This window comes from Pan paniscus, chromosome 6 (assembly GCF_029289425.2).
Source record: "Pan paniscus chromosome 6, NHGRI_mPanPan1-v2.0_pri, whole genome shotgun sequence".
Taxonomy (NCBI): domain Eukaryota; kingdom Metazoa; phylum Chordata; class Mammalia; order Primates; family Hominidae; genus Pan; species Pan paniscus.
The window spans coordinates 154,560,689-154,588,276 of NC_073255.2; the positions used below are offsets into that span (position 1 = coordinate 154,560,689).

Genomic DNA, 27,588 nt, shown 5'->3' on the forward strand with positions numbered 1-27,588 from the left:
GATCACTTGAGCCCAGGAGTTCGAGGTCAGCCTGGGCAACATGGTGAAACCCTGCCTGTACAAAAAATACAAAAAATTAGACAGATAGGGTGGCAGGCACCTGTATTCCCAGCTACTTGGGAGGCTGAGGTGAGAGGATCACCTGAGCCCAGGAGGTTGAGGCTACAGTGAGCTGTGACTGTGCCACTGCATTGCTGCCTGGGCAACAGAGCAAGACTCTGTCTAGAAAAAAAAAAACAATGTAGACAGGACCTCAGAGAGATAAGTAAATCGCTCTTTCCATTTTCCAGATCTCAGAGAGGCTGAAGTAATTTGTGGTCTCAGAAACAATGGTAAGGGAGGAGTAAAATCCAGCACTTCCGACTCATATTTTCCCATTCGTTTCACTCAGGATGGGAAGGACTGACTTTGTGTCAACCCAAAATGAAAGCTGGAAAAGTAAATGAAAAATTAATATTATATATAGGAAATGAATAAGGGCACAAAACATACTTAAAACAGTACCTGGCATCTACTAAGCAGAAACTATTAATAGTTTAGTTAAAATGTATTCTATATGGCACTTCCCATATACTAATCAATTACAAAATAAAATCACTTTAGTTTCTTGAAGATTCTAAGATGCCACAGTTTTAGTCAAATTAACCTTGAAAAGAAACCAGTTTAGGATACTTGAGAGTAACATTACCAAATAGTCTACTTTTTACAAATATTCATGATAGTATATTCTCAATTCCTTCTTGTTACTATAGACACAATGCATTTTCATTTTCAAAAGAACTCCTTGAACACTGTAAATGAATCTCTTCTCAGACAGAAATGGCTCTTCTGGATGCTATGAAAATTTAAAATCTAGAAGGCTAGAAACAATCACAGCCACCTCTCAATCTAGTTGTACTTGTGGAGGGCTGCTAACACTAGCATCTAGTGTGTGTCATATCCCTTTCAACACAGCTGTTTGGTAAAGAATGCTAAAATTCTATGTTTCTTTGGGTTCAAATGTTATTTCAGAAATAGATGTATTGTGGAAGTATGAGAAATCCGTAGTTGGTGAAAACAACAATTGAAAACTAACAAACATTTTTAATTCAGTGATTAAAAAAACACACAGGATTGATGGTTTATGTATCTGGTTTTCTGTAACTGAGGACTGAAGGTCTCCAGCTTTTCCCTGATTTGTGTTAAGTGCATCGCCAGTTTAAGTGGCTCTGAAGCTGCTGCAGCCAGCCAGAATGCATCTGAAGGAAGGAATATTTCCTTGCATTTCAACAAATGTTTATCCAATGCCTCTTTGCTACAGGTACTGGATGCTGAGTGCTATGGCATGCCAGAAGTGACTCATTCTAACTGGGGGTGTGTAGCATTTTATTTATTTTTTTGAGCTGGAGTCTTGCTCTGTTGCCCAGGCTGGAGTGCAGTGGCGTGATCTCGGCTCACTGCAACCGCCACCTCCCGGGTTCAAGTGATTTTCCCGCCTCAGCCTCCCGAGTAGCTGGGATTACAGGTGCACACCACCATGCCAAATACAAAATATTTTTTTGTATTTTTAATAGAGATGGGAGTAACCATGTTGGTCAGGCTGGTCTCAAAGTCCTGACTTCGTGATCCACCCACCTCACCCTCCCAAAGTGCTGGGATTACAGGTGTGAGCCACTGCACCTGGCCAGCATTTTAAACTAAGTTTAAGAAATGGCACTGGCCGAAGAATGGAGCTGGGCAGGATTCAATTCTAGAAGGGAATACGGCATCAGATCAAGGTCAGAATAGTTACAAAAGCATCATCATGGTGAGCTAAAGGCTGATCCATATAGCAAGTCGGGCCAGGGCTGGGAACTTGGGGTGGTGCCACAGGAGTGGCAGGGGGCCCAGCAGTCACAGCTGCGGAAGGCAGGCTGCATCTTCATCCTGAGCTGCAGGAATAGCTGGACCCATCCCCAGTGATTCTCAGCGCTTCTGATTTAATTGCACTGTGCTAGGCCTGGGGCACTGGCATTTCATAAAAGCTCCCTAGTGATTGGAATGTGCAATCAGGGGCGAGATTTGCTGATATGAAGCCTCAGGACCAAGCCAAAAATGAAAAGTAGAAGACCCAGAATGTCTTGTTGGGAGGGAGCTACTGGTTCTGGGAATCAGTGGAAGTCTTTAAATAGGGGGATAAACAGGATTTGACTCCTGCTCTGAGATATTCATGGTGCAGAGAATTGGCTGAGGAGGAAAGAAATAGGAGAACACACCTCCTAGACTCTTACTGCTATGGTTAAGGAAAGAGATGATGGGAGCCTCACCCAGGACCAACGCACAGAATGAAAAGGCATTTTGAGACCGAATCAGTAAATCTCAGTGGCTGACTTATTGAAAGAGGGGCAGAGAGGAAATACTGGAGACAACTCTAGGTTTCCACCAGAGAAGAGGCTGAGCAGTTAATGGAGGCAGAGAGCAGATGTGACCAAGCATGTACTTGGGGAGGAGGTGGTGGTGATGGGTTATGTTTCAGGCTTGATGTGTTTGATGAGTGAAGCATTGCTTCTCTGATGCCCAGCAGGTGGTGGGGCATGAGGGTGAGGGCATTGAGGAAGGATCCAGGCTGGAGATAAAATAAATGAGTTTTCAGGCATGCTGGGGTCTCTTGGAAAGAGGCAATATGCTCATTCTCCTGGGTCCTCAAGCAAAGACTATATTGCTAGTGACCTAATACATCTCACATTCAATGGACAGTTTGTGCCCTAGACAAAAAGGGGGAAGGGCTGCTATACATAACCATTGGGTTATCTTTCCACTTCATCTTTATCTTGGTCTCCCATGAAGTAGCAATCAAGGGTCAAACAGCACAGGTTTCTTTGGGGGAAAGCTTTGTCTTCATTCGCTTGCCTCATTGCCTCAGTTTTTCATTAGTACCTACTTTTCCATCTGACCACTTAAGTTCCACATCCTTAGTCAAGGTGGGGCAAAGGTGAATTTTATTTTAGTTGAGAAATAGTATGTGTCTAGTTCAGGTTATTCTGCGTAGTTTCAGGTCTAAAATATTAACCAGCCACAGAAGCAGGAACTCATTACAGTTTCAAGGATCAACCAGTCTCTGATCAGGGCTTATGGAGAGGTGAAAGAAGGCCACACACCCCACGTTACAGCTGCAGGTTCCTTTCTACCTTCGGCCAAAAAGTCAGCCATTTGAATTCCCTTTGCTCTGTGCCACTTCAAAACGCTATTTCTGAAACCAGTCTGCTCTTTTTGACCTTTCTCTTCCAACTTTATAGGCTCTCTCAGCCCTGCTCCTCTCCTGCACGTTGGTAATTTTAACTGGACACTGTCTTTGTGAGGCTCAGGGCTACATCCCAGTTTTGCACATCCTTATATTAAAAGTCCCAGAGAGTGAATTCTGCAGCCAAACTTATCAGTTTAAAAATAATTAGCATATCGCATTTCTAGCTAAACCCAAACTGCTTTGTGTCATAGGTGACTGACTCCAAGTCTATAATCTCCCCTTTGAGGACAGAAAACAACCCCTCTTTTCCATGTGCCCTTAAACCCCGGCTCTGGAGGAACGATGTTCTGAGAGGCCAAGTGGGAAGCACAGGGCAAGCCTTTAAAGTGTCCCAGGAATGCAGGGCCCAAGGAGGTAAACTCATTTCTGGAGACTCCAATTGTCATAGTCTCCTATTGTAACAGCAACCCTATCCTCATTACTTTTACAAAGGAAAGTTCCCTTGAAAAATTCAAAGTATTACTTTAAAATACCCATCTAGTGTTTAAATTTTTTTCTGTTTTACTGTTTACAGTCACTGTAATTTTAAAAAGTATCATCTTGCTAACCCAAGTCCATACTTTATACTGAGGAGAAATTTGACCTAATTCTAATATGCATTCACAGCCTCCTTACCAAATAACAGAGTCATATGACATTACCCTCTCTCAAGAAAGGGAATATGAGAAGGAAATGTTATTTTAAAATAAACACAAAGTAATTTATGCTAGAATAAGTGCTGTGTCATTTTCTTTGAAATGGTCTTTTGTTCTCTATTCTTTTCTTCATTGGCACCATTTTAATCTCCATTTAAGTTTTAGATTCTTAAACCTAATTATTTAAAATACTTTTGCTACTCTTCATTTCTGTCTTTTTGCTCACACCCTCTTTAACTCTTTTCTGTGCCTGTTCCCTGGCTTTCTTCTACGGTGTCATAGAGAGGAACACATAAGGCAATGTGTGCTGTGCTCAGTGGAAGACAGAAGTTCAGCATTCTCACCCCGTTCAATCCACATAGTTTAAGGCTCTCTCTTTAGAGAAAATAAGGTTAACCATCAGGAGTACATGTAGAATACCTCAGGAATCAGTGTACTCTTCAGTTGTGGTACTTACCATTTGACCACTTTAATTTCTTGGTAAAAAAAGAGAGTAGCTGGTAGATAATCCCTATATGCTCATTATTCTAAACGTTTGAGTGGAATAGCCTAGAAAACCCCTTTCCTCCATCCAGATCTCTGACTTCTCTACCCTGTGGCCTCATCCATCGCCTCTTGACTGAAGGATCATTCCCTGCTGCATGCTTTCTGCACAGTGAAAGAACTGACACCACACCTGTCGATGGATCCTTCCCTGTGGCTCACAGGAGTTCTCCTGCACTGCTCTGAAGTCTCTGGTGTCCTTGTTGATTCTAATTCTCCTCTATGTCTTCATCAGCCTCCAGACCACAGCATGGGTCCTACTGAGAAGACGGCAGTGGAGGCAGAGTGGGTTTTAGGAGATGAGGGTGAACTGCAGCAGGACAAGGATGAGAGGCCAGTCCACAATGTTCCTGATGTAGATTCTGAGAGCTTTAGCTTTCATTCTGGAGCCTTGGGAGTATAACAGCAGGGAACTGTCTGAATGTTTTTTTATCCTCCAGTGAGCCCCCAGATGCCTTGTGGAGGGCCCATGGAGGGAGTGAGACCAGAGGAAATATGAAAGGTTAATGATGAGGTCTCTACAATGCCTTGAACAAGAAATTAGGTGATAGGGGGAATGGAGAGCAGGAGGAGGAGATAGAGGAAGCAGATTCCACAGAGCTTAGGGACTGCCTAGATATGGGGAGTGAGGCAGACAGGAAGTGATTATGGCTTGCTAACTTGGGCAACTGCAGTCAAGGTCTTAGCAGATGAACCTTGTATTTGTATCATAGTTTTCTTATTAAAAAGTGAAGAAAGATATTGATACTTATCAGTTACTAAGCTACATACAGAATAAAAATCCTTCTGTATGAATTTTCTTTTCTGCTTTACTGCTTACAATCATTTGCAATTTTAAAAAGTATCTGTCTTACTAACCCAATTCCATACCTTACACTGAGGAATATTTGACCCAATTATAGTATGCATTCGCAGCCTCCTTACCAAACCACAGTCATGTGATATGAAGGGTATAGAAGGATTTTTATTCTGTATTTGGAGACGACATACCATTTCCTACTCTTCCTTCTTTAACCTAGAGTGGAGTATTTTGTCCTTAGTCTATTGTTCAAACACTTCATTTTTTAAAATCCAAATTATTCTTTGTGCCTAGTCATCAATGACTCCCTTATCAATGCCTGTCTCTCTATCCCTTATCAATGCCTGTCTCTCTGTCCCTTATCAATACCTGTCTTTCTAATCTTACTTCTTTCTACCTCGACTCTAAGCAAGTTCTACTTGCTGCCACCTGAATTAAACTAATAATTCTCTTTTTCTTTGCCTATGCTATTTCTTGCATCAGAAAATTCACCAATTTATTCAAAAAATAATTATTGACAATTTATATACAAGCTAAGAGAAGAATAAGTTAAAGTGCTAGCCTTCAAGGAGCTCATCATATAACATGCGTGTGGGACAAGGCAAAACCCCAAATAATACCCTCGTTGCCTTGACATACAGTTGGGTAGAGCCCAGAAGTATAAATAAAATCCACTGCTGTTTACCAGAAGGAGTGAATCACAGAAGCTTCATTTGAGGTGTCCTTAAAGTATTTCGACAGAGGCTTTTTCTATAGTTTCCAGAAGGGCAGAGGCTATGTCTATTTTAATCACTAGTCTATAACAGACTACTCTGCATCACACCGGCCATGTGGTAGCCATGGTGTCTGTGGGATGAGAGGCATTTACATGTTTACTCCTTAATTCTAGTGGAAACTGCAGCATGAGCAAAGACATGCAGAGTGGAAAAGCAAAGGATACATAGGGAAGAAACATCCTATTGTGCTGGAGCATGGGTATCTATGTTAAAAGGGTCAGATCAGCAGATTGGGTGGATGAATGCCCTAGAATAGAAGGCCTTGAACAGCATCGACCTAGTTCACTGGGCAATGGAGAGATGCGGGATGGGGAGGGGCAGAAATCACAGGGATTTTAATCAGAGGTCTGCTGGCCTGTGAAGAATGCTCAGGGAGAAGAAACAAGAGACAGAGAAACCGTCTATGTAAAAGTGAGGAGTTCCAGGAAAGGGAGGCATAAAGTAAGATGGTGCTGATGGAAATGGATTTTAAAAAGCAGATTGAGACTGACTGGCAGGATGTGACGATGGACTGTGGGACGAGGGTGAGGGGCCCACAAATGAGAGCACCTGGGGTTCCATGTGGTTCTCATATTGCTTTTAAAAATTAGAATAGTTAGCAATATTGAAAGAACAAATTCCCAAAGTTTTTACATAAAAACCTGGATTTCTGGCTTCTTCCTGAAAGTCACAAGACCTGACGACACTGGACCTACAATTCTGTCAGCAACAAACAGCTGGTTCTGAAAGCTGCTGCCCCTCCTGGAGATGGGGGCATGCCCCATTCTCCCTGCAGCCCTGCCCAGCCTGCTTCACCTCTTCCTGTGGCTTGTTGTTACTTGGGGGCATTGAGGTTTTCAAGCCTGCCAATGAGATCTGAGTTTCCAGTGTGGGAGCCAAGAGACACGGGCCAGTCTCCAAACTGGGAAACTAGGAAGAGCAGCTCTTTTTAAGAAGATGCCCACCATAGATCTAGAAATGCTGAGTTGGTCACCTTTGCATCCTTCGTGACCTTGTTCATTGCACTCCAGTTTTCTTAGCTCTCTAAGCTTAGAGCAGAATTCAGTCTATAATTGCTATCTACCCCCATAGGGTGAGCACAAAATACTTTAGCTTCTTACTTTGAGAAGAAGCAAGATTTTAAGTTGAAAAAATGAGGGAGACATTTGTTAGATAACAGGGGAAAAATGATGTTTTGGCACTGGGGCGTTTTTAAAGCCAGTAGTGATTAAGGCCAGGCTTAGGAGCTGGACTGCTGGGGTTTGAGTTCCGTTTTATGTTCTTGCTATGGGATCGTTGAGTAGGACACTTAACCTTTTATTTCAAGTGTTTTCATGTTTATAAATCAGGGATGGGACTGTATCTGCCTCAGAAAGTTGTGAGTTAATAAATGCAGTGTTTAGAATAGGGCCTACATGGTGAAATCCCGTCTCTACTAAAAATACAAAAATTAGCTAGGTGTGGTGGTGAGCGCCTGTAGCCCCAGCTACTCGGGAGGCTGAGGCAGGAGAACTGCTTGAACCAGCAAGGCAGAGGTTGCAGTGAGCCGAGATCGTGCCACCACACTCCAGCCCTGGTGACAGAGTGAGACTCTTGTCTCAAAAAAAAAAAAAAAAAAAAAAAAAAAAAGAATAGGGCCACCAGAGTAAGAGCTTACAAAATGTTAGCTACAATTAGTAACATTATCAGAAAAAAACAGCTTTCTGTAGCTAACTTTCACTAATTTCTAGCCCAAGACTGGCCTGTGTAGTACAGTGATATTCAGATTCTACTGGAATTTTCCTGCCCCTAAAATGTGCTTCTAGGTTTGTGGTATCCTCAGTGAAATCCTCAGTGCTTCCCTAAACCTGCCTCTTAATTTCATTTCTTTTTTAAAAAATTAAAAAAAAATTGTGGCTACCTAGTAGGTGTATGTATTTGTGTGTATATGAGGTGTTTTGATACAGGCTTGTGATGTGAAATAATCACATCATGAAGAATGGGGCATATTTATCCCCTCAAGCATTTATCCTTTGTGTTACAAACAATCCAATTACCTTCTTCTAGTTGTTTTACAATGTACAATTAAGTTATTACTGACTATAGGTACAATTATTACTGACTATAGTCACTATCAAACAGTAGGTCTCATTCATTCTTTCTATTTTTTCAGAACCCATTAACCACCCCCACCTACTCCCCAACACCCCACACTACCCTTCTCTGCCTCTGGTAACCATCCTTCTACTCTCTATCTCCATGAATTCAATTGCTTTGATTTTTTAGATCCCTCAAACAATTAAGAACCTGTGATGTTTGTCTTTCTGTGCCTGGCTTATTTCATGCAACATAATGATCTCTAGTTCCATCCGTGTTGTTGCAAATGACAGGATCTCATTCTTTTTTTTATGGCCGAATAGCGCTCCATCGTGTATATGTACCATATTTTCTTTATTCATCTGTTGACTTAGAAAGTGCTGGCTAGGCACGGTGGCTCACGCTTGTAATCCCAGCACTTTGGGAGACCCAAGGCAGACAGATTGTTTGAGCTCAGGAGTTCAAGACCAGCCTGAGCAACATGGCAAACTCTTTGTCTACAAAAAATACACACACACACACACACACACACAAATTAGCTGGAAGTGCTGGGGCGTGCCTGTAGTCCTACCTACTCAGGAGGCTGAGGTGGAAGGTTAGCTTGTGCCCCAGAAATCGAGGCTGCAGTGAGCTGAGATCACACCACTGTTCTATCTTCCTAAGCCTGGTCTACATTTGCCCTGGCCACAAGATATAGAAGCACCCCTCCCCAACAAAGAGATTTTGAATTTGCATTTCAACCTATCCTTCTCCAATCTTACAACTGCTTCCTTCACCCCTTCCCCAGGGGTCTCTGTGGCTTTGAGCCCTAGGAGACTAAAGTCTGGTCCATTTCAGTTTTGTGTCAGAGTCACTAGTTATGCTATTCTACAGTATGCAATGCAGGGTTATGCTAATTCCACCTGTGATGAAACGTGGGGTATTAGACCCTGGAACCTAAGATTGAAAACTCATTAATAACATTACATTAATTAACATATTTAATCCCGGTGCTGCTACTACCATAGCTGTGGCAAATTACTGGACCTCTCTGTGACCCTTTCCCCACCTTTGAAAGTAGAAATAATGATACCTACTTGCATAGGGTTGTTGTGGAGACTGAATGAGTTAATTAGTGCATGTGATGCCAGCCAATGGCATAGCAAGAGTGAGGTAGAGAAAGCGGTTGGCCCCAGGTGCAGCACTAAGGGATGTATTGGTTGTAGAGAATTTATGAGTAATAAAATTTACTAAAAAGTTGATCTGCTGTGTATCACTACCATGCTCCAGCAATTCTAAACAGCATCAAAGATGCAATACCTAGTCCAGCTAGGGTGAACTGCTCCTACCACCTCCTCCCTTGGTATACCACTAGTGCCAGTAAGACAGTATGCTAGCAACAATTAATGATTAATAGCAAAAGATAACAAAAAGAAGAAAAAAATGCAGGATGCTCAACAAATGCAATAATATACACATGAAGATAATTTTTGCAAGTGTTTATCCCACAGCTGCTGAATAATTAAAGTTATCTTAAATGTATCCCCAAGCAACACAGTGTATTTTCTCTTAATGGCATAATTGAAGAACATGCCTTTAGGTTATCACAGGCAATTTGCTGAAATGTTCTTACCGCTACTAATGAACAGGTCTAGTAGCTGTTCCTTGGAAAAACCAGCATCTACTTCAGCTCTCACTATTTCACAGGAGAATCCTGCAGCCATTTGTCTGTGCTGTGATAAGAAAATAGGGTGATTAGTTCTACGCACTTGCCAATTTTCAAAGAAAAGCAGCTGATATACAAGTAATCAATACCTTCAGGCAGAGTGCAAGCTGATGTACTATGTAGTCTTGCAAGCTTCCTTCTGGGCCGTGGAAAATGACATTATGATATTGCTCAACCTATTAACAAACCAAGTAGAGAGCTAGGGTGAAGATGCTAAATTGATGAGAGAAAAAAGTGGTACACAGGTGTGGAATTCTTTTTTGATTGTCCTCATACTTTCAAAAGATTAAAAACAATATTTTAGAGATTAGCTTTATCATTGGACATGTGTACTCTCATTTGAATGTGAAACATGGGCAAAGGGTACTTAGCAAGAGCTGACACTTTATAAAAAACCACATTTTTTCCCTCTATTTTCTACAGCGAGGGTCTGCAGGGTAGCTGAGAAACACAGTTCCAAGTTCATTTTGTCCCTTCCAGAAATTCTGTAACTTTTTATATATTATCCTTTGCAGATGCTCTTTATGTGGAATTTTGTCAATGCTTATTTAGCTTGTTCGTGGTTAAAACAGTAATGCATTTCATTATGGAAATTTTGGTATATATAAAGAAGAATAAAAAATTACTGAGTGTCAGCACCCACAGTCACCGTAAATATTTTTGTTTCCTTCCAGTTTTTTCTTTGCATAGTGGCTGCGTGTGTGTGTGTATGTTTAAAAGATGGGTACATGAGTGTAATCTTTTTACAGCTGTTGTATATCAGATAATGTCTTTGTGTTGACTTCTTAGGTAAAAGATGTTTTGATGAGTATAAAACTCAGATCAACTTTATATATTATTCCATTCTGGAATTCAGTGTTTTAAAGAAATCTAGGTAGAGATGGATTACTTTCGCTTTGTCAAAAAGAAAATCTCCTGCCTGTATGCTTATATATTTTTTTTAAACTTTATCCTTGTGTATAAGGATACCTCGGCCTGAGAACATGGAGTTTCAGCACGCACTTGGATGGAAAGGCAATTATCATCTACACAGGGCAAAGGCAGCGATATCTTGAGAAAAATATGGAGAGGAAAGTCAGCCTCCCACTTCCGTCATTCCAGGGCTGACACCCCTGCCCCCTGCCCAGCACACATGCTTGGGAGAAGCTTTCTTAATGGAAAGCTGGTCTTGCAGCAAGGTCTTGCAGGAAAGGACTTGGACAGGTGAGGGTCCAACCTAACTGATACAGTTGATATTGCTCAAGTGAAGATTGAGCCACCCAGACTTAGAGAAGTTTTGAGTTTGTTCTCTCTATAATCTAGAACAGGACAATGTAAGAATGTGTGTGTGTATCTCTGTGTTGTCTCTCTCTTGTACTCTGATGAGGGTGTCCCTTTGAGATCACAGGAAAAGGCCCATCCTTTATGGTAGCTGGGATGGACTTCTGTGAAGATAGTAAAAATGCCCCAGTCCATCATTACAAGGAGGCAGATTGTGGGATATAAAAGGAAGGCTTGAAGAAAAGCTCTTAGCATAAGAGATGAACTAAACTTTTTCCTTACCCTAGGCCTTTAAGACTTGAGCTTTGGGCCGCATGTGGTGGCTCACGCCTTTAATCCCAGCACTTTGGGAGGCCAAGGTGGGCGGATCACTTGAGGTCAGGCATTCAAGACTAGACTGGCAAATATGGTGAAACCCCATCTCCACTAAAAATACAAAAATTAGCCAGGTGTGGTGGCGGGTGCCTGTAATACCAGTTACTTGGGAGGTTGAGGCAGGAGAATCGCTTGAACCCGGGAGGTGGAGGTTGCAGTGAGCCAAGATCGTGCCACTGCACCCCATCCTGGGCAACAGAGCGAAACCCTGTTTCAAGGGAAAAAAGAAAAAAGACATGAGGTTTGGCCTCTAAGGAGACTAAGGAAGGTTGGTGAGCACTTCTGGGAAGTGGAGGAAAGCCAGGCATGACCACCAGGATTCAGACCATGAGCTAAGAGGGCGGTGGTCCTTTAAGGGGCTCCTTGATGTTGGGCTTGGGACTGGGTTTTAGGCTCTGAAAAACATCATGTCTGGTAGCCTCCCGTAATATTCTCTGAGTTGGAATACTGTTCAATTATTAGTACACCTTCAATAAAAGGCTTACGGTGGAGGTGCAGGCAAGGACCAAACCTGGAGCAAGAACTTCCCCAGAGACACAGGAAAGACTACCCTAGAAAGTGCTGCTGAGGTTCTGCCTCTACGCAGTAAGGCAATGGGGCCACAAGTCTGCAGGGGTACATTGTTATTAAATAATAATTATTGAAGAGTAATACGTTTTCATTTATATTTATGAGATGGGGAAGCCTGAGTGATGTACAGATTGTACTTTTCATTAAAAAATGCTGCCCAGATATGTCTAGTTATAGCCTCTTTCTCCTAATCTTAAATGGAACATGGTAAGTCCTTTTGATATGCATAGTCATAATTTTTTTGGATTAGGACATTTTTCTCCAATTTTTTGGTAATTTCTCCTCTTCTAGTTCTCTTTAACTATAATGAACACCTATATTGCTTAAGTTCTCTTTTTTCTGCGAGTATCTGTCATCTTATATCATTATAGCTCTGTCTTCTTTTGCATTGAGAGAGCTCAAGTTAGTCTTGCACAACATGCAAAATATTCACGATCTCACTTCTGTTCTCTATAGTCAAGTGCAACTTTATGCCATTGCATTTTCAATTGTTCTTATAGTTCCTTACCTCATCCATCTCCTTTCTAACACTTTTCCTTGTAATCTAAGCCCAGACTCTACTATGACTTTCTTGCCCTGCTTTCATAGTCTACCACCTTGCATCCTGTAGACAACATAATTTTCCAAACTTTTTCTGTTTTTCCTAGTTGCTGTGGTCAAAATGTTTGTGTTGCTTCCCCTGGCTCCAATTCATATGTTGAAATTCTAACCCCCAAGGTGATTGTATTAGAAGTTGGGGTTGTTAGGAGGGATTAGTGCCCTTACAAATGAGGCTAAGGGGAACCCCTTGCCCCTTCCACCACTTGAGGATTGAATGAAAAGGTGCCATCTATGAACTAGGAAACAGGCCCTAACCAGACACTGAATCTGTTGGCCCCCTGATCTTGAACTTTCCACACCCTGGAACTGTGAGAAATACATTTCTGTTGTTTGTAAGCCACCCAGTCTACGATATTTTGTTTCAGCAGCCTGAATGGACTAAGACACTAGCAAATAATTTAAGGGTGTGTTCTTCCCTGAGTTTTCAGACTGAAAACTGTTCTGCAGTATTCTTCCAGAGGTATATGGTTGATTTGTTATTATTCGTTTATGTACTACGAAACCAGAGGAAGAATTTTGCAGGAAAGCGGGATGTGTGGACCACCACTGGCTTCACTGGCTGTCCACAAATTGGGTGGCTGAATCTCCTTCTTGGGTCAGTGGGTGGATGAAAACTTGGTGTCTGCAGTTGCTGATTAAACTCCTGGGTCTAGCAATGGCTGCAATGGAATGAACTCCTACTGTCCAACACAGCAGACAATGTATGAAGATAAACCACAGTCCCAGGAAGTGCCACAGCCCAGCAGCTCCTGTCTCCATCCCTGCTGAGTGCTTAAAGAGAATCCACCACCTGGGATGTAGCACAGTCTCACTAATCCCCACCAACTTTTTGTCCAAGTATTTCTAGGACCCGCAGTCTTCGGATGGATGTGGAAAGGACTCCTGGGAGTGGAGAAGAATATCATAGTGCTGCAAAAAGCAGAGACCATGCAGTAAAGGATAAATGCCCAATTTTCTAAGTGGTATAAATCTTTTTTTATTTATTTTTTAATCACCAGGAAGATGGTAGAGGAAGGATGATAATATTTCCTACCTAATTTCAGGTAGGCCTCACATAAATGGGCCTAATACTCTATTAGTCTTAATGATAGTAGAAAATGCTTCCAGATTCTTGCCAAAGAGAGATTTCAGTTCTATTTTTCTGTGACTGAGGTTTTGTCAGTTTTCAAAAGTACTTCAGTGGGAAATTGTCTATTAGGTACGCAATTTGCTAGCCAGGTGCAATTTTAAACCGGAGCTCTTGAGCTTTCCAAATTAATCCCAAATCGCTATGATTTATTGGGTAGAATTTTTTTTCACAAGTAATGTATCATTTCATACCAGTGAAACAGGATACCAATTTTTAAGATTTACTGAAAATAAACAGGCTAAAGATTTTCAAGATTTACCCCAGAGATTTTCAACTAGCATGGCTATTTAATCTTGTCTCACTTCTGAGAACAAGAGTGCTCTATTCATTATGGCCATCCTGTCAAACTGCCGACACTTTCTTAAGATTGATTTTGAAATCAAATAACATAAAGAGACCCAACTTCATAAAGAAGCTGTCTTTAGTTGCAACACTTCATTTGTTCTCAGACTGTAGGTTTTTAGGAAACACATGCAGGAAACATTCAATTTAAAATTTCATTGAAAAGGCCATTCACTAGATGTAAGCCCTTTGCATTTACATAGTCTAATGTCCCTCATGGGATAAAGCAGAAATATAAATAAATAACTGAATTAGGTAGGTAAAGAGAAAAACAAATGTATATACTTCCAGATCATTCATACATTTTAATGCATGCATTTCATTCGTAGGTTTCTCTTCATTTCAGGTATTACCAATTTTTTGTAAATGGTATTCTGTTATCAAATGATATAGTCATGTTGGTTACCATTTAAATTCTGAACAACAACAACAAAAAAACCTTAATTACTGGGAACCTGTTACTCTATCAGAACCGGGTCGAACATGCAAAGCTTTGCTAAGACATTACATATTGTTTTGAAGTTATCATATTTCTCCAAGTAATCAAGATCTTGGGTATAATGAATATATATACTCCATGCTTCCAGCAGAGGGCTCTAAAGATAGATACGTAGGCAGATCTTTTGGGGAAAGTGGGATATAAATATTCTAATTGTATTGAAAGGAGATCTGTTCTTTGAAAAAGATCAAACACAACTTTTAAAATTACAGTCTTAATTGTAGTTACCAGAATTATCCCCTAAGTGCACATTTATAGTGTGACATTTCTGCTTATTGATAAAGGGACACTGGCCTCATTATCACAATTGGTACCAATCCCTTTTATTCTTGTGTCTTCACAGACTATTCAGGAAGCTCATCACATGTCAATTAGTGCTTTGTGAGCCAAACAGATTCTGGATTAAATGGAAACAAGTGACCTCAACAATAGACCATGCATCTCTATTTTTTTTCCTCCACAATGCTTTCCTGCGGAATGGGGTTTACCAGAAGAGCTGTGATTTCCACTACTGTTGATGTGGCACCTGTAATGTGTTTGCAGAGCGGTGGCATTTTAAAGCAATAAATCCCAAGTTTTATTTGGAGTTTCACTTGTGTCACACACAGTGTGAGGAAAAGGAACTTCTGTCCAGAAACAGTTCTAGGCCAGCTTGTGCTGACTAAACAAAAATGAAAAATAAAAGGGCATTATGGAGCCAATAAAATTGGGACCGTTAAAATCACATGTTTTATAGCTACAAATTTCATTCTACCCATATCTGACACCTGATTTAAAATAACTAATTTACTTGTGACTTTATCGCCACTGATGGCACAATTACGGTCTATTCATTAACATAAAATTTCCCCAAACAATATTGGTACATCCAGCATTTGGAATATAAAAAACTGGAATTCTTCATGGTAGAAAGCATTTTAATCATTTGTTGAGGTCCCTTTTAAAGAATAGGTATAAGAGTAATAGGAATTTAAGAGAAATTACAGTTCACATACATAGCAGACTGGGTTACTAACTTCAAATATAGACAGGTCCCCATGTATTGATACACACATAATAATTTGGGTATTACAGCTATTTCAAAAACATAAAACTATAAGATGGAACTTTTAGACATAACTGCCCCCTTGTCAGCCAGCCTCTGGAATTCATGAAGTTTTTCTGCTTTAGACCTTTTCTAGGCTGACATTTACTGCCCAGGATCCTCTTCCACTATTGCTGTGGAAGTCAAATGTTCCACTGGTAGCAGAGCTGCCTCTTCCTCATATCAGGCAACCAGCTGCTTCCCACTTTCACTAGGACCTCACCCAGGCTTGCTCCTCCCTTTCCTAAGGAAGATCAGGCTAGAGCTGGCCCTCTGCTACCAGGGTTGTGGGATGTCTTAGACACATAACTATCACTTACAACCTTATTTTTATAGGAAAGTAGCAAACTTATTTTGGGAATGTATGGAGAATAACTAGGCTCTCCTAGTGATGATTCTCAGTGACTGGCATGGCACATATTGAAGTGAATGAAAAACAGGTAGAAGAAACTCAAGGATCCCATCCTGGACATTCAGAGTCTTAATTTTAAAGAAGCACTCAGATCAAGATGATCGAACTCCAGCATTTTTTCTAATATCATAATTACTCATAGTCACTGAATTATTAAAACACGAGGTTTCAAATAACCTAACAAAAATTGCAACTGGCTAAATGTTTAAGTTAATGCAAAAAATTCAACAATTACAATAAATTACTAGTGATTCAAAACTCAATTGGGTTGAATATTTCCCCTATTAAATCAAGGGTGGAGATTTAAAATGTACTTGTATTATTTTTAACAATAAAAGTATTTAAAAATAACATCATCTTAAAAAACAGAAACAGAATCCTGATTTAAAGTCTTCACTACATGTGGTTTTCTGCATATGGGTTTTAACACATGCATTTTATATAATATATTTGCATACATAGTAACAACTGGTACTGCAATGCTTAATCAATAGGCTAATAACCTAGGCTAATAAACTATGATTACATGCATGAGTAGGCAGAAAGGCTAGTTTCAACTCCTTGGGTCCCACTACTTAATTGCTGAAGACGCTGGGTAAATTACTTTGAGTCTTTGTTTATTTACCTGTAAAATGTAACTTGTATGGAGTATCTATCTCATAGAAAGATTAAATGAGATTATCCATATATTTAGAATAGAGGTTGGTGTATAATAAATGCTCAATAAAAAGTTAGCTATTCAAAAGCAACTATCATCAGAGTGAACAGACAACCTACAGAACAGGAGAACATTTTTGCAATCTATCCATCTGACAAAGGTCTCATATCCAGAGTCTACAAGGAATTTAAACAAATTTACAAGAAAACAAACCCATTAAAAAGTGGGCAAAGGACATGAGTAGACAATTCTCAAAAGGACATTCATGTGGCCAACACATGAAAAAAAGCTCAACATCACTGATCATTAGAGAAATGCAAATCAAAACCACAATGAGATACCATCTCACGCCAGTCAGAATGGTATTATTAAAAAGTCCAGAGACAACAGATGCTGGCAAGGTTGTGGAGAAAAAGGAACACTTTTACACTGTAGGTGGAAGTGTAAATTAATCCAACCACTGTGGAAGACAGTGTGGCGACTCCTCATTTCTTTCTAGAGGAAGAAATATCATTTGACCCAGCAATCCCATTACTGCGTATACACCCAAAGGAATATAAATCATTCTATTACAAAGATACATGCATACGTATGTTCGCTGCAAGACTATGGATAATAGCAATGACATGGAATCAATCTAAACGCCCATCAATTATAGACTGGATAAAGAAAATGTGGTACATATACACCATGGAATACTAAGCAATGATAAAAAGGAATGAGATCATGTTCTTTGCAGGCACATGAATGGAGCTGGAAGCCATAATCCTCTGCAAACTAATGCAGGAACAGAAAACCAAACACTCCATGTTCTCACTTATAAGTGGGAGCTGAATGATGAGAACACATGAACACATGGGAGGGGGTGGAACAACATACACTGGGGCCTGTCACAGTGGGGGCTGGTGGGAGGGAGAGCATCAGGAAGAATATCTAATGGATGCTGGGCTTAATATCTAGGTGATGGGATTATCTGTGTAGCAGACCATCATGGCACACGTTTACTTATTTAATAAACCTGCACATGTACCCCGGAACGTAAAAGTTGAAGGTAAACAAAGTCAATTACTACATTTGTATATCTACTGTACAGATTTCCAACAATTCAACACACATCAATGTGCCTGTAGTTATTTGTGGAACTGGGAAGCTATGCCATTCTCTGGCTCAAATTCCCTCAGTGGCTTCCTATCCACTTGGAGTAAAATTCAAAGTTTTTACCATATTCCTGCATGATCTAGTTTCTGATCATTTCCCAGACTTCACTGTCAACCTAGATACATTTGTGTCTGTGGTTCCCTGTACCTCAAACACCCTCCACAAGGCAACTCTCTTCATTTCATTTGTTTTTCAGTCCAAATGTCATTACAGTAAGATCTTTCCTGATAACTCCATCTAAAAATAGTGCTTTCTGCCTCCCCTTCCACCCACTCTTTATCTCCTTGTCTGCTTTATTTTTCTTTACACTTGTGTTGGTGCTGGTCATCACATTACATGTCCATTTATTCATTTGATATTTTTTAAATCTGCCTTCTTTACCACTAGAAGGTAAACTGTATGAGGCCAGGCAATGTGTCTTATACATAGCTCTATCCTCAGTTTCTAAAACACTACCTGCATTTAAGAGGCTATCAATAAACAGTTGTGAAACAACTGAAATAACAGGACACAAAAATACATAACACAGGGCCTATGCTCTTAAGGGGCTTATAATTGTTTATGGAAGAGAAAACATTCACAACCATTATGATATATTGTTGTCTCAGTCACTTTAAATTTTGCAGTGACTGCTGAAATAAGTGATACATTTTTATTATATTCATTCAAGAGTTAATTGTTGGATTAAAGAAGTCTTTTATGTACACTCACTGAATTCAGTATAGAATCAACAACAGTGTTTGGTCTCTGATTTGCTGTTAACTGGTAGTGAAATTATGTCTTATGTATAAGCAGACACATATATAAGTGTACTTGGAATATTTTACATATAATGTGACTAGCAGACATTTCATTTTACAGATTTGCTAGTCAATGCTAATTTGCAGTTATGTTTTATCATCTTAATGGATGAAGGAAAAGCCCTGGGTCAGAACCTTGCCTTGTACGGAGAAGCTGACAAGGGGGAAGGGGAGAGAAGGGAGTGGTTCTACCAGCTGATTCTACTGAGAGACTGAGGCTAACATTCCTGAAAACCAGTTGATCACACCCTTTTACCTTCACTTAAGCCAAGTAATGATATAGATCTCCTTCCCATCACAGGCATACTGTCATGCTTTTAGGAAGGGGGACAAAGAGTAAAGCAAAGAAGTCAAAGTATCAGATTCAGGAGAATCCACCTTTTCTACATTGTGAGGCTTTGAATGTTTCTCTGCTACTGTGGCTGCTGGTACAAAAGCTAATCCTAACTGTGAGCCTGGCTAGATGATCAATGGAATGGTTTTGAATACTTCTTTTCATAAGGGGTGAAAACAAAGGCATCAATTCACAGTCTATGGAAACAACTTTTGTCAAGGGTCATAGTTCCAACTCATATATTTAAAAAGGTCATCGAAATTAAGGCAGCAAGCAAAATTATTGTTTAATGTTTTATACCAGTAGTATTAGTTTTAGATAGATAGATATACACATCAGAGACTTGCATAATCCTGGCTTCATCACTTGCTAGATGCATGACTTTGAGCATTTTACCTCTCTCTGTTCAGTTTCCCCATCTGTAAAATGGATGAAATTATCTCGTAGGGATGTTTTGAAGAATAAATAAAATAAGTCATAACAGCACTTGGCATATTGCCTGGCATGTAGTAAGTATTTAATGAATGCAAAGCATTACATTTATCCATTTTACATTTATAATTTGCTACTTTCTTTTAATGATCATATTCTTCTTCTTCCTTTTAGTAACAGACCACCTGGTTTTAGGTGGGTGCACAATTGCCCAGCAAAAGGCTCCACTTCCCAGCTAGGCACCAACAGGTGTCTTAAGTTCTGTTGAATGGGATGTGGGCAGGAATGATGTGTGCAATTCCCCTGAAAGGAAAGGCCTGCCCTCCAGGCTCTCTCTTTCCAGCTAGGAAGCGGGAGTGGGAGTGGTGACTACCTTTGACCAAGCAACACAAACAACATCCCAGGGAAGAGTGGAGCAGGGAGAAAGGGTGCTGAGATCCTGGGGAGGTCACCCTGCCACTTCTCCCTCCTCAGGCCTCTCACCTGCTGGGACTTATATGTTTAAGAAAAATAAACTTCTATCCTGTTTAAGCTGTAATTATTTGGTTTCCGTTAAAGTGGCCAAATTAACCTTCTCACTAATGCTAGCATCTTTACTCAATTTTAAATTATAAAAGTTTATAGTAAGGCATCTTGATATTTGTGGCCATTCCCTTTCATATTGATCATCATTAACTTGACATCAAGTCCTTGTTAAAGGAAGACATCCTGCTCCTGCCCAAATTATGGCATTTCACAGGTCACAGGTGGTCTCTGGATCCAGGCAATAGATACCTGGATGACAGTGACAGAAATCCAGACTATGTAATGGGCAGCCTGCCAGGGAGGGGGCTGGTGGGGAAGGTAACAGTGTCAGAGCACAGGGTGGGAGGGCTTGCACTCCTCCTTTAAACATAAAAATGGGCCACCCAATTTTCCAGTGGCAGGGATGGGAAACACAGGTCTCCACCCAGCAGTGTCCACCTACCAGCCTGAGGTAGTTCTGCATCATCTGGAGAGGGATCATGGAGGCATAAGTCACACTACTGAGGCAGCCTTCTTGAGGACCTGTAGGAAAGGACAGATGAAGAAAAATGGGTGCTCCCTTGTTAAATATAAACGATAAAAACACAACAGAATCTATCATAGAAGATGAATGTGTTTGTTGACTTATGTAGGCAGAGCTGACATTTGGCCAGGAGGCACCAATGTGCCTTTCTGTTGTGAAAGTATCCTCACACTTTGTTCTGGCTGATAAACTGCCACTGCTCCTGACCTCCCAAGAGCTCCCAGCTGTTCCTTCCTCCACCCCCTGGGATGCCCACCTACCTCCCAGCAACCACAGACAGGGCCTCCCGATCCCAGCCCAAACACTGTGCCCAGTATCTGCTGATTGCTGGGCTCAATGTTTTACAGTTCATAAGTAAAAGTTATCATAGATCATTGCAATCCTCAGAAAGCTTTAGCCTTGGCCACCGTTAGGTCCACTGACAATACTCGCCACCCCTCCCCCCAAGTTCTGCCATTCTCTCAATACATTGTTTGGGCCTAAAGCAATTTTCTGGGGTGGCCTCACACTTTTCTTTAAACTTCAGTAAGTCCAGTTCAAGTAATAAAATAAATCTTTATTAGTTAAGATTGAATTTTCAGACTCCATTCCCAAGTATGGGAAATACATGATGAAATCCATAGCTGTTTAGCATCAAGAGCTGGGAAATTGAGTATTCCTATACCACTTAGTGGCAGCATGACCTTAGGCAAGAATATCAATCTCTCAGAGCCTCAATTTCCTTGGATATAAAATAGGGATAAGCAGAAATGCATATCTCATTGGGTTATGAGAATTAAATGATTTGATACTTATAATATGCTATAAACAACAGGGTCTAGCACATAGCAGGTGCTCACTAAACATTAGCTTGTATCATCATGATCATCGTATTAAGCATTATTAAGCACAGTAAAAAAAAAAAAAAAAAAAAAAAGACATTTCTCTTTTAACACAGTCTCTGTCACTCTCTTATCAGCATGCCAGTTTGGCCTCTGGTTTATTTCCAGTGAGTGATGCAATCAGAATGACAGGAATCAATGATCCAGACAGACATTACCATGGGTGTCAAGAACATAGCTTTTGAGTTTTCCTCCCCTTAATCAAACATTTTAAAAGCATCTAATTACCTAGTGATGGAACTCACATGTGCGTGGCTAGAAGACATGGGATGAAACGTGAAGATTTAAGAACTGGTGCTCTGAGGCAGCCATGAAGCAAACACTCTTTAAACGTCACCTTAGTTAGGGACATCCTTACCTGACAAAAGCACAGTGATGTGCTCTGCCTTATTCTTCCTCATAAAGTCCCACGGGGACTGCGCGAAGCTCTGACCCACTGACCACGGCACATTTCCTAGTTCCAAAAAATGAAATAAAATGTCAAGGGAAGCTTATGAGTGGTTTTTCTCACAAGGGTAAACATCTGCTCTCTTCTGTGAGAACCCTAAGGAATTCAGAGCTTTAATTGTCAAAGGCATGTACGGAACACATATAGGGCCACACAGGGGGTTAGCTCCCTAATGAAATTCTTGTTGAAGGTTGAAAGGAAGGCTTTCAATCTACAGACTTCTCCAAAGCAGCCCATAGGAGGGATTCAGGGAGAGATCTAGAAAGCAAATACATCCACTCAAATATTTCTAGGGTTAAGCTCTCAAGAACAAGGCTGTCCGTAATCTAAAACTGTTTCAGGGTTCTTCCAAAGCTTGTTTCTCAAAGCCTGAGCACTTTGGGTGAGATATGAGATCATTTATGATCTGGTCCCTGAGCCTCTTTCCAGCAAATTTTTAGATTCCAGGAAAAAAAAAAAAAGATAATTTCAGATGCTCAGAACAAGGCAGGCCTTCTCCCATTGTGGGCCCTCTGCTCACTCTTGTTCTGAAAGGGTTCCACTTCATAGGTATCTTCCCTGGGGGGGTGATTGGTAATAAGTATTTGTTTTCATTTGTTTTCATCTCTTCCTTCCACAGATCAATTCTTAAATATCTATTCTCAGCATGCCTCCAATATACATGCACACTCATCTGTAATTGTGTTTATCTGCTGACCTGAAGTTCCTTTCATGTAGCTTATGAATCCAGCAAACTCACTTACATACACACAATAATAACACTAATAATTACCAACTGTGAAGTGGTTACAGCGAGGCACTAAACTAAGTTCTTTATCCACAAAACTCAACGATTTTTGGATGTGAAATGCTACTAGGGTGCTCTATACCTCTGAGACAAGCACGAACACTGCAATAATCAAGCCTTAGCATGCACTGCTCACAGAGGTAAACTTATCTGTTGGCAGTGAATATCCATCTGCCTTTGTCAGTTTCCACATTAGCTGAATGAAGGCTGATGGAGGGCCATTTCCTTCAAAACACAGTTGTACTGACTTTGTTTATCAGACCCTGGGCCAGAACCACATTTTGAGTAATACTCCATGTGTGGACAAAATGTGTTCCTAAGAACTGAATCATTTCTTAATGCAATTTTAAGTACATTATAACAATTCTATAATATATATATATTTTTAAAGAGATGGGGTCTTTGTGGCTCAGGCTGGAGTGCAGTGGCTGCATCATGGCTCATTGCTGCCTCAAACTCCTGGGCTCAAGGGATCTTCCCACCTTAGCCTCCGAGCAGCTGGGACTACAGGTGCATGTGACCGCACCCACCTAATTTAAAAAAAATTGTTTTGTAAATATGAGGTCTCAGTATGTTGCCCATGCTGGTCTTGAACTCTTGGGCTCAAGTGATCCTTCTGCCTCATCCTCCCAAAGCACTGGGATTATAGGTATAAACCACCATGCCCAGCCAATAATAGTAATTTTAATGATCATGCCAAAGATCCATAAAATCAAGTTGTCATGAATACTCTTCTCTAAAAACTAGTAACATGTTTTGAAAGTGAATAAACATATATGGGTAAACAGAATAAAACACTTTCTGATACAACAATCTGACAGATAAATAGCAATGGTAAAAAGCCCACTTTTCCCTCAACCTTGGACCTTTCTTTTCCAATACGGTGCTGTTGAAAGTACACAAGCTTTTCTATCAGACAGAATATGATTTGAATCCTGTCTGCTTTGCTCACTAGTTCTGTGCTCTCAAGCAAGTCATCTTGTACGGAGTTATCTGTAAAATGACACCACTGAAAGGACCTTTTATAAGCAACCAATACAGTCCTTGCAAAGGAGCAGATTTCCCATAGAAGGTAGTTCTCCTGGACCAAGAAGAAAGGAACTAATCAGGGACACCTAATATTTACAGAGAACTTACTATGCTCAGCAGAAAGCAAATCTCGTAAGTTCCTTGGAATCTGTTTTGTGCTGTCTATCAAATTGAAATAACCAATTACCACCCTGATTCATCCCATGTGGGAGCATTGAATATATCTTTATTAAAGTGCTTCTTTCAAGTCTAGACTTCATCAGAAAACCTGTCCTGGAGATAAGGTACTAATGCACTACAGTGCTCCTGGCCCAACCCAAGAACAAATTTTGAGCTGTGTTCAGTACTTGTGCAAAAGCAAGCAGCTGTGGGGTGCTTAGTTTCTTGCATTTATCTAGAATAGCAAGTGCAATCACAAAGCCTCATCAAGGGCTTTCATGTTTTTTACTCTCTGAGTATTATTTGGGGCATAAAAGCATTTTTATATTAACAGGCAACATTACATAATGGCTACATTGTGAATACTCAAGTTTTTCAGCACCGGCAGCTGCCACAAGTAAGCTTTGAATGTGCTTAATCAATGAACTAAGAATCAGGTTATGAAACCCACAAACATAAATAAACCCAGAAATTTCACTTTCTCTCCGTCATAGGACTGCTGATACCTAGCGTGATGGATCGTATGCTTCTTGCACTGAGGCCGATGTTGGAATCAGTGGTGTTATTGCAAGTCACGTCTTCCAGACTCCACCATCCATCAGAAGAGATTGCCTGGAAATGATTTGTCAGAGCTTGACTCACTGCTTTTGAAAAATCATCCCATGATGTCTGTTTGCGGATATTTAAAGCACATATTGTGTTTTCACATTCCAAGTCATCAGAACCATAGTTGCTTGGTTCAATCTCACCCACTGAAATCCTTAAGGGTATTTTAAGAGCATCTGTTAGAAGAGTAAAAGAATTAGGAGTTAAAAAAATCTGGACAAAAAAAAAAGTAAAACTATTACATAAAATAAGCAGATATAAACATTTAAAATTTATAAACCAAAGCTATTTTATTTCATTAAATAACATTACATTGAACGTTCTTACACTGGAGTAAACTTTTGTCTCCCAATCTCTTCAGTTTCTTTGGAAGCACGCTGCATGAACTGTCTCTTTCCTTGTATCTTTGGCTTTTTCTATTTCATTAACTCTTTCCCATCAGCAAGGTTGTCAAGTTTTAAAAAAAAAATCTGAAAGAACTATAACCCTCCCTTGACCCTGAATTCTCTATATTCTCCTTTCCTTCATAGATAATGTCATGTATGAGGCAGGTTATAGTTGGACAGGTCGGGATGCTTAGGATAGTAACTGAGAATCATATAGACCTTGGGTTGAGCCGCAGAGTCAGGGTCAGCCTCCTATAGATGTGTGTTCTTGTAAATTGATCTCTCTGTACCCCAATTTCTTCCATAAAATGGAGGGAATGTATATCGAGTTGGTGTGAAAAATAAATGAACTTACTTTTTTAATAGATTTTACATATTCTTATGTGGTAAATACCAGTAAGTATTTGATAAATGGTTAACAAGGTAGCAGGAATTAACTTTTGAAATGCTCTTTCCAATTTCTCCGACTGAGGCTCCAGCGGAGTGGGTAGCACCCCCACCTACTTCTGTTCTCATGACTGAATTGTATGCTGAGTTACTTGTGTTTGTTTCCAAATATTCTATGTTCATTGAACTGATGACTATAATTATTGAATTAAGTATTCCATAAATTGATGAAATATGAGTTACTGTTCCTATGAAAACTAAGTTGAATCCTTTAGAGACAGTTTAGGAACGGTTAAAAAATTTTATCTAATGAGGTATAAATGGGACAACTATATGAAATTAGAAATGGTTTAATAATCTCTGGACAGGTATTACCTTTAGTTTGCTTCATAAATGTGTTTAAGCAGTCAAACATTAGAAATCATAGAGGATGCATCAAAGGTATGTTTTTTTCAAACAAGAGTATGTGAAATTTTAATCAGTAGAACCTATACTAAAGACCTCTATCTAAACTTTGGTAAAAAATTCCTTTGTATGCTTTAAAATTAAAATGTTTTAAAACAACATGTGTTTATATGATCCTCTTCTTAAACTTAGATTTTTCCATTAACTAACCAACTGCTGGATTACTTATTTTCCATTTTCTGACTCTCAGTCATCTTACTTATCCACAGTATCTGGCACAAGTGATCTCTCTTTGCTCCTTGATATACTCCTCCTGGATCTCCTGTACCTCCTCGGTCGCTCTTTAATGTTGTTCCTTTGTTGTTCTCTCCGCCTTTTCCAGACTTCTTAATGATAGTGTGTTTCGGGGCTCCTTTCTCTATTTATTTTGTGCATGTTCATTCCCTTAGTGATCTCATCCAGTCCCATGACTTTAAATATCACTGATAGACTGCTGACCTTCACATTTATTCACCCACCTCTCACTCGTCTCAGGAATTCCTGCTGACTTGACATCTCCACACAGATATCCTAAGAGACATCTCAAATTCCTGCATCCAAATCTGAACTCCCCAACTACATGAGAAAATCTGTTTCACTCACGGCCTTTCCCCCTAACAAGTACTGGCAACTCCATCGTGCCAGTTGGTCAGACTGAACACCTTGAATTATCCTCCCTCTCTCACACTTCACATTCAATCCATGAGGAAGTTCTGTTGACTCTACCTTCAACTGTATCCAGAACCCACGTCCTTCTCATCACCTCATCTGCTGCATTCCTACACTGAGCCACCATAATTGTCTCTCACCTGGAATACCATATGCATGTACTAACAGCTGTTCCTGATTTATCTGACTTCCTATAGTTGATTCTCAACAAAGCAGCCAGTGCTACTGTTAAAATGTGCATCAGATCCCATCTCTCCTACAATCGAACACTGCAATGGCTACCTTAAGTTCTTACAATGGCCTACGCATTCCAACAAGATCAGGCCATGCTCCACCCTGTAACTGCTCTCCTGCACTCAAACACTGAAATGGCTACTGCTCTGACCCGTCGTCCTACTTCTCTTTCCTTTTAACCCAGTCACGCTGCCCTCCTTGCAGTTCCTCAGACACAACAGGAATGCTGCTACCTCAGGCCTCTGTCCAACTGGTGCTAAAGCTTCTTGAACCTTAGATATCCACATAGCTGCCCTGTTCACCTCCTTCAAGCCTTGGCTTCAATGTCTCATCAGTGAGGCAAACTTGGCCACCATTTTAAAAGCTGAAACACATGTTTAAAATCCTCATCCCCCTTAGTCTTTTCCATAGCATATCTCACCACCTCACAATGCCAAAAAATAAATTTTTCTTATGTTTATTGTTCATTTTATCTCTTAATGTTAGACTATAAGCTTCAGGATGAGAACAATCTTCTTAAAAATTTTCTGACTTACATCAAGTGGCTAAGATAGTGACTGGCACAAGAGCAGCTCAATAAGCATATGTTCAATGAATTAATAAAAAGGTGTTTATTCAATGGATGAAGAAAACTAACTATTCTACCAGAGATTTTTTCCACTGTCTTTCCATATTATTCTCAGCTTAAAATAATCAGCTTCTATGTAACTGCACAAAACTTGTCTCCCTGTTAGCAGTAACTTCTATTTGCCAAATGCAATCGACTCTTTTTAACCCTTACAGTCTAGGGAATGTGATACTATTAAATTAATTCTTCCTGTTGGAAAGGTCTCCTAACTTGAATCCAATTACACCATTGTTTTCTTCTTCTTCTTCTTCTTCTTCTTCTTTTTTTGAGACAGGGTCTTTCTCTGTCACCCAGGCTGGAGGGCAGTGGTGCCACCTTGACTCACTGCAGCCTCGACCTCCCTGGCTCAGGTAATCCTCTCACCTCAGCACCCACGGAGTAGACAACAGTTGGGACTACAGGCACGTGTCACCATGCCTGGCAATTTATTTTTATTTTTTGAAGAGATGGAGTT

The 27,588-nt window shown here is 40.2% G+C and overlaps 1 protein-coding gene across 7 annotated transcripts in view; it reads right to left on the reverse strand.

Moving 5' to 3' along the window:
- The window catches only part of CTTNBP2 (cortactin binding protein 2), a 161,953-nt gene that overhangs the window by 25,571 nt on the left and 108,794 nt on the right, over positions 1-27,588 (reverse strand). For all 7 annotated transcript variants that reach the window (XR_004672605.3, XM_003808646.6, XM_008960712.5 and 4 more), the window contains 5 exons: positions 24,287-24,562; positions 21,716-21,811; positions 20,396-20,475; positions 9,865-9,951; positions 9,683-9,782 (listed from right to left, as the gene is read on the reverse strand). Coding sequence is in view for 6 of the 7 variants with exons in the window: in XM_003808646.6 (XP_003808694.1) it covers positions 9,683-9,782; positions 9,865-9,951; positions 20,396-20,475; positions 21,716-21,811; positions 24,287-24,562 (639 nt within the window). In the remaining variant the exon portion in view is untranslated. The remainder of the gene's footprint in view (positions 1-9,682; positions 9,783-9,864; positions 9,952-20,395; positions 20,476-21,715; positions 21,812-24,286; positions 24,563-27,588) is intronic.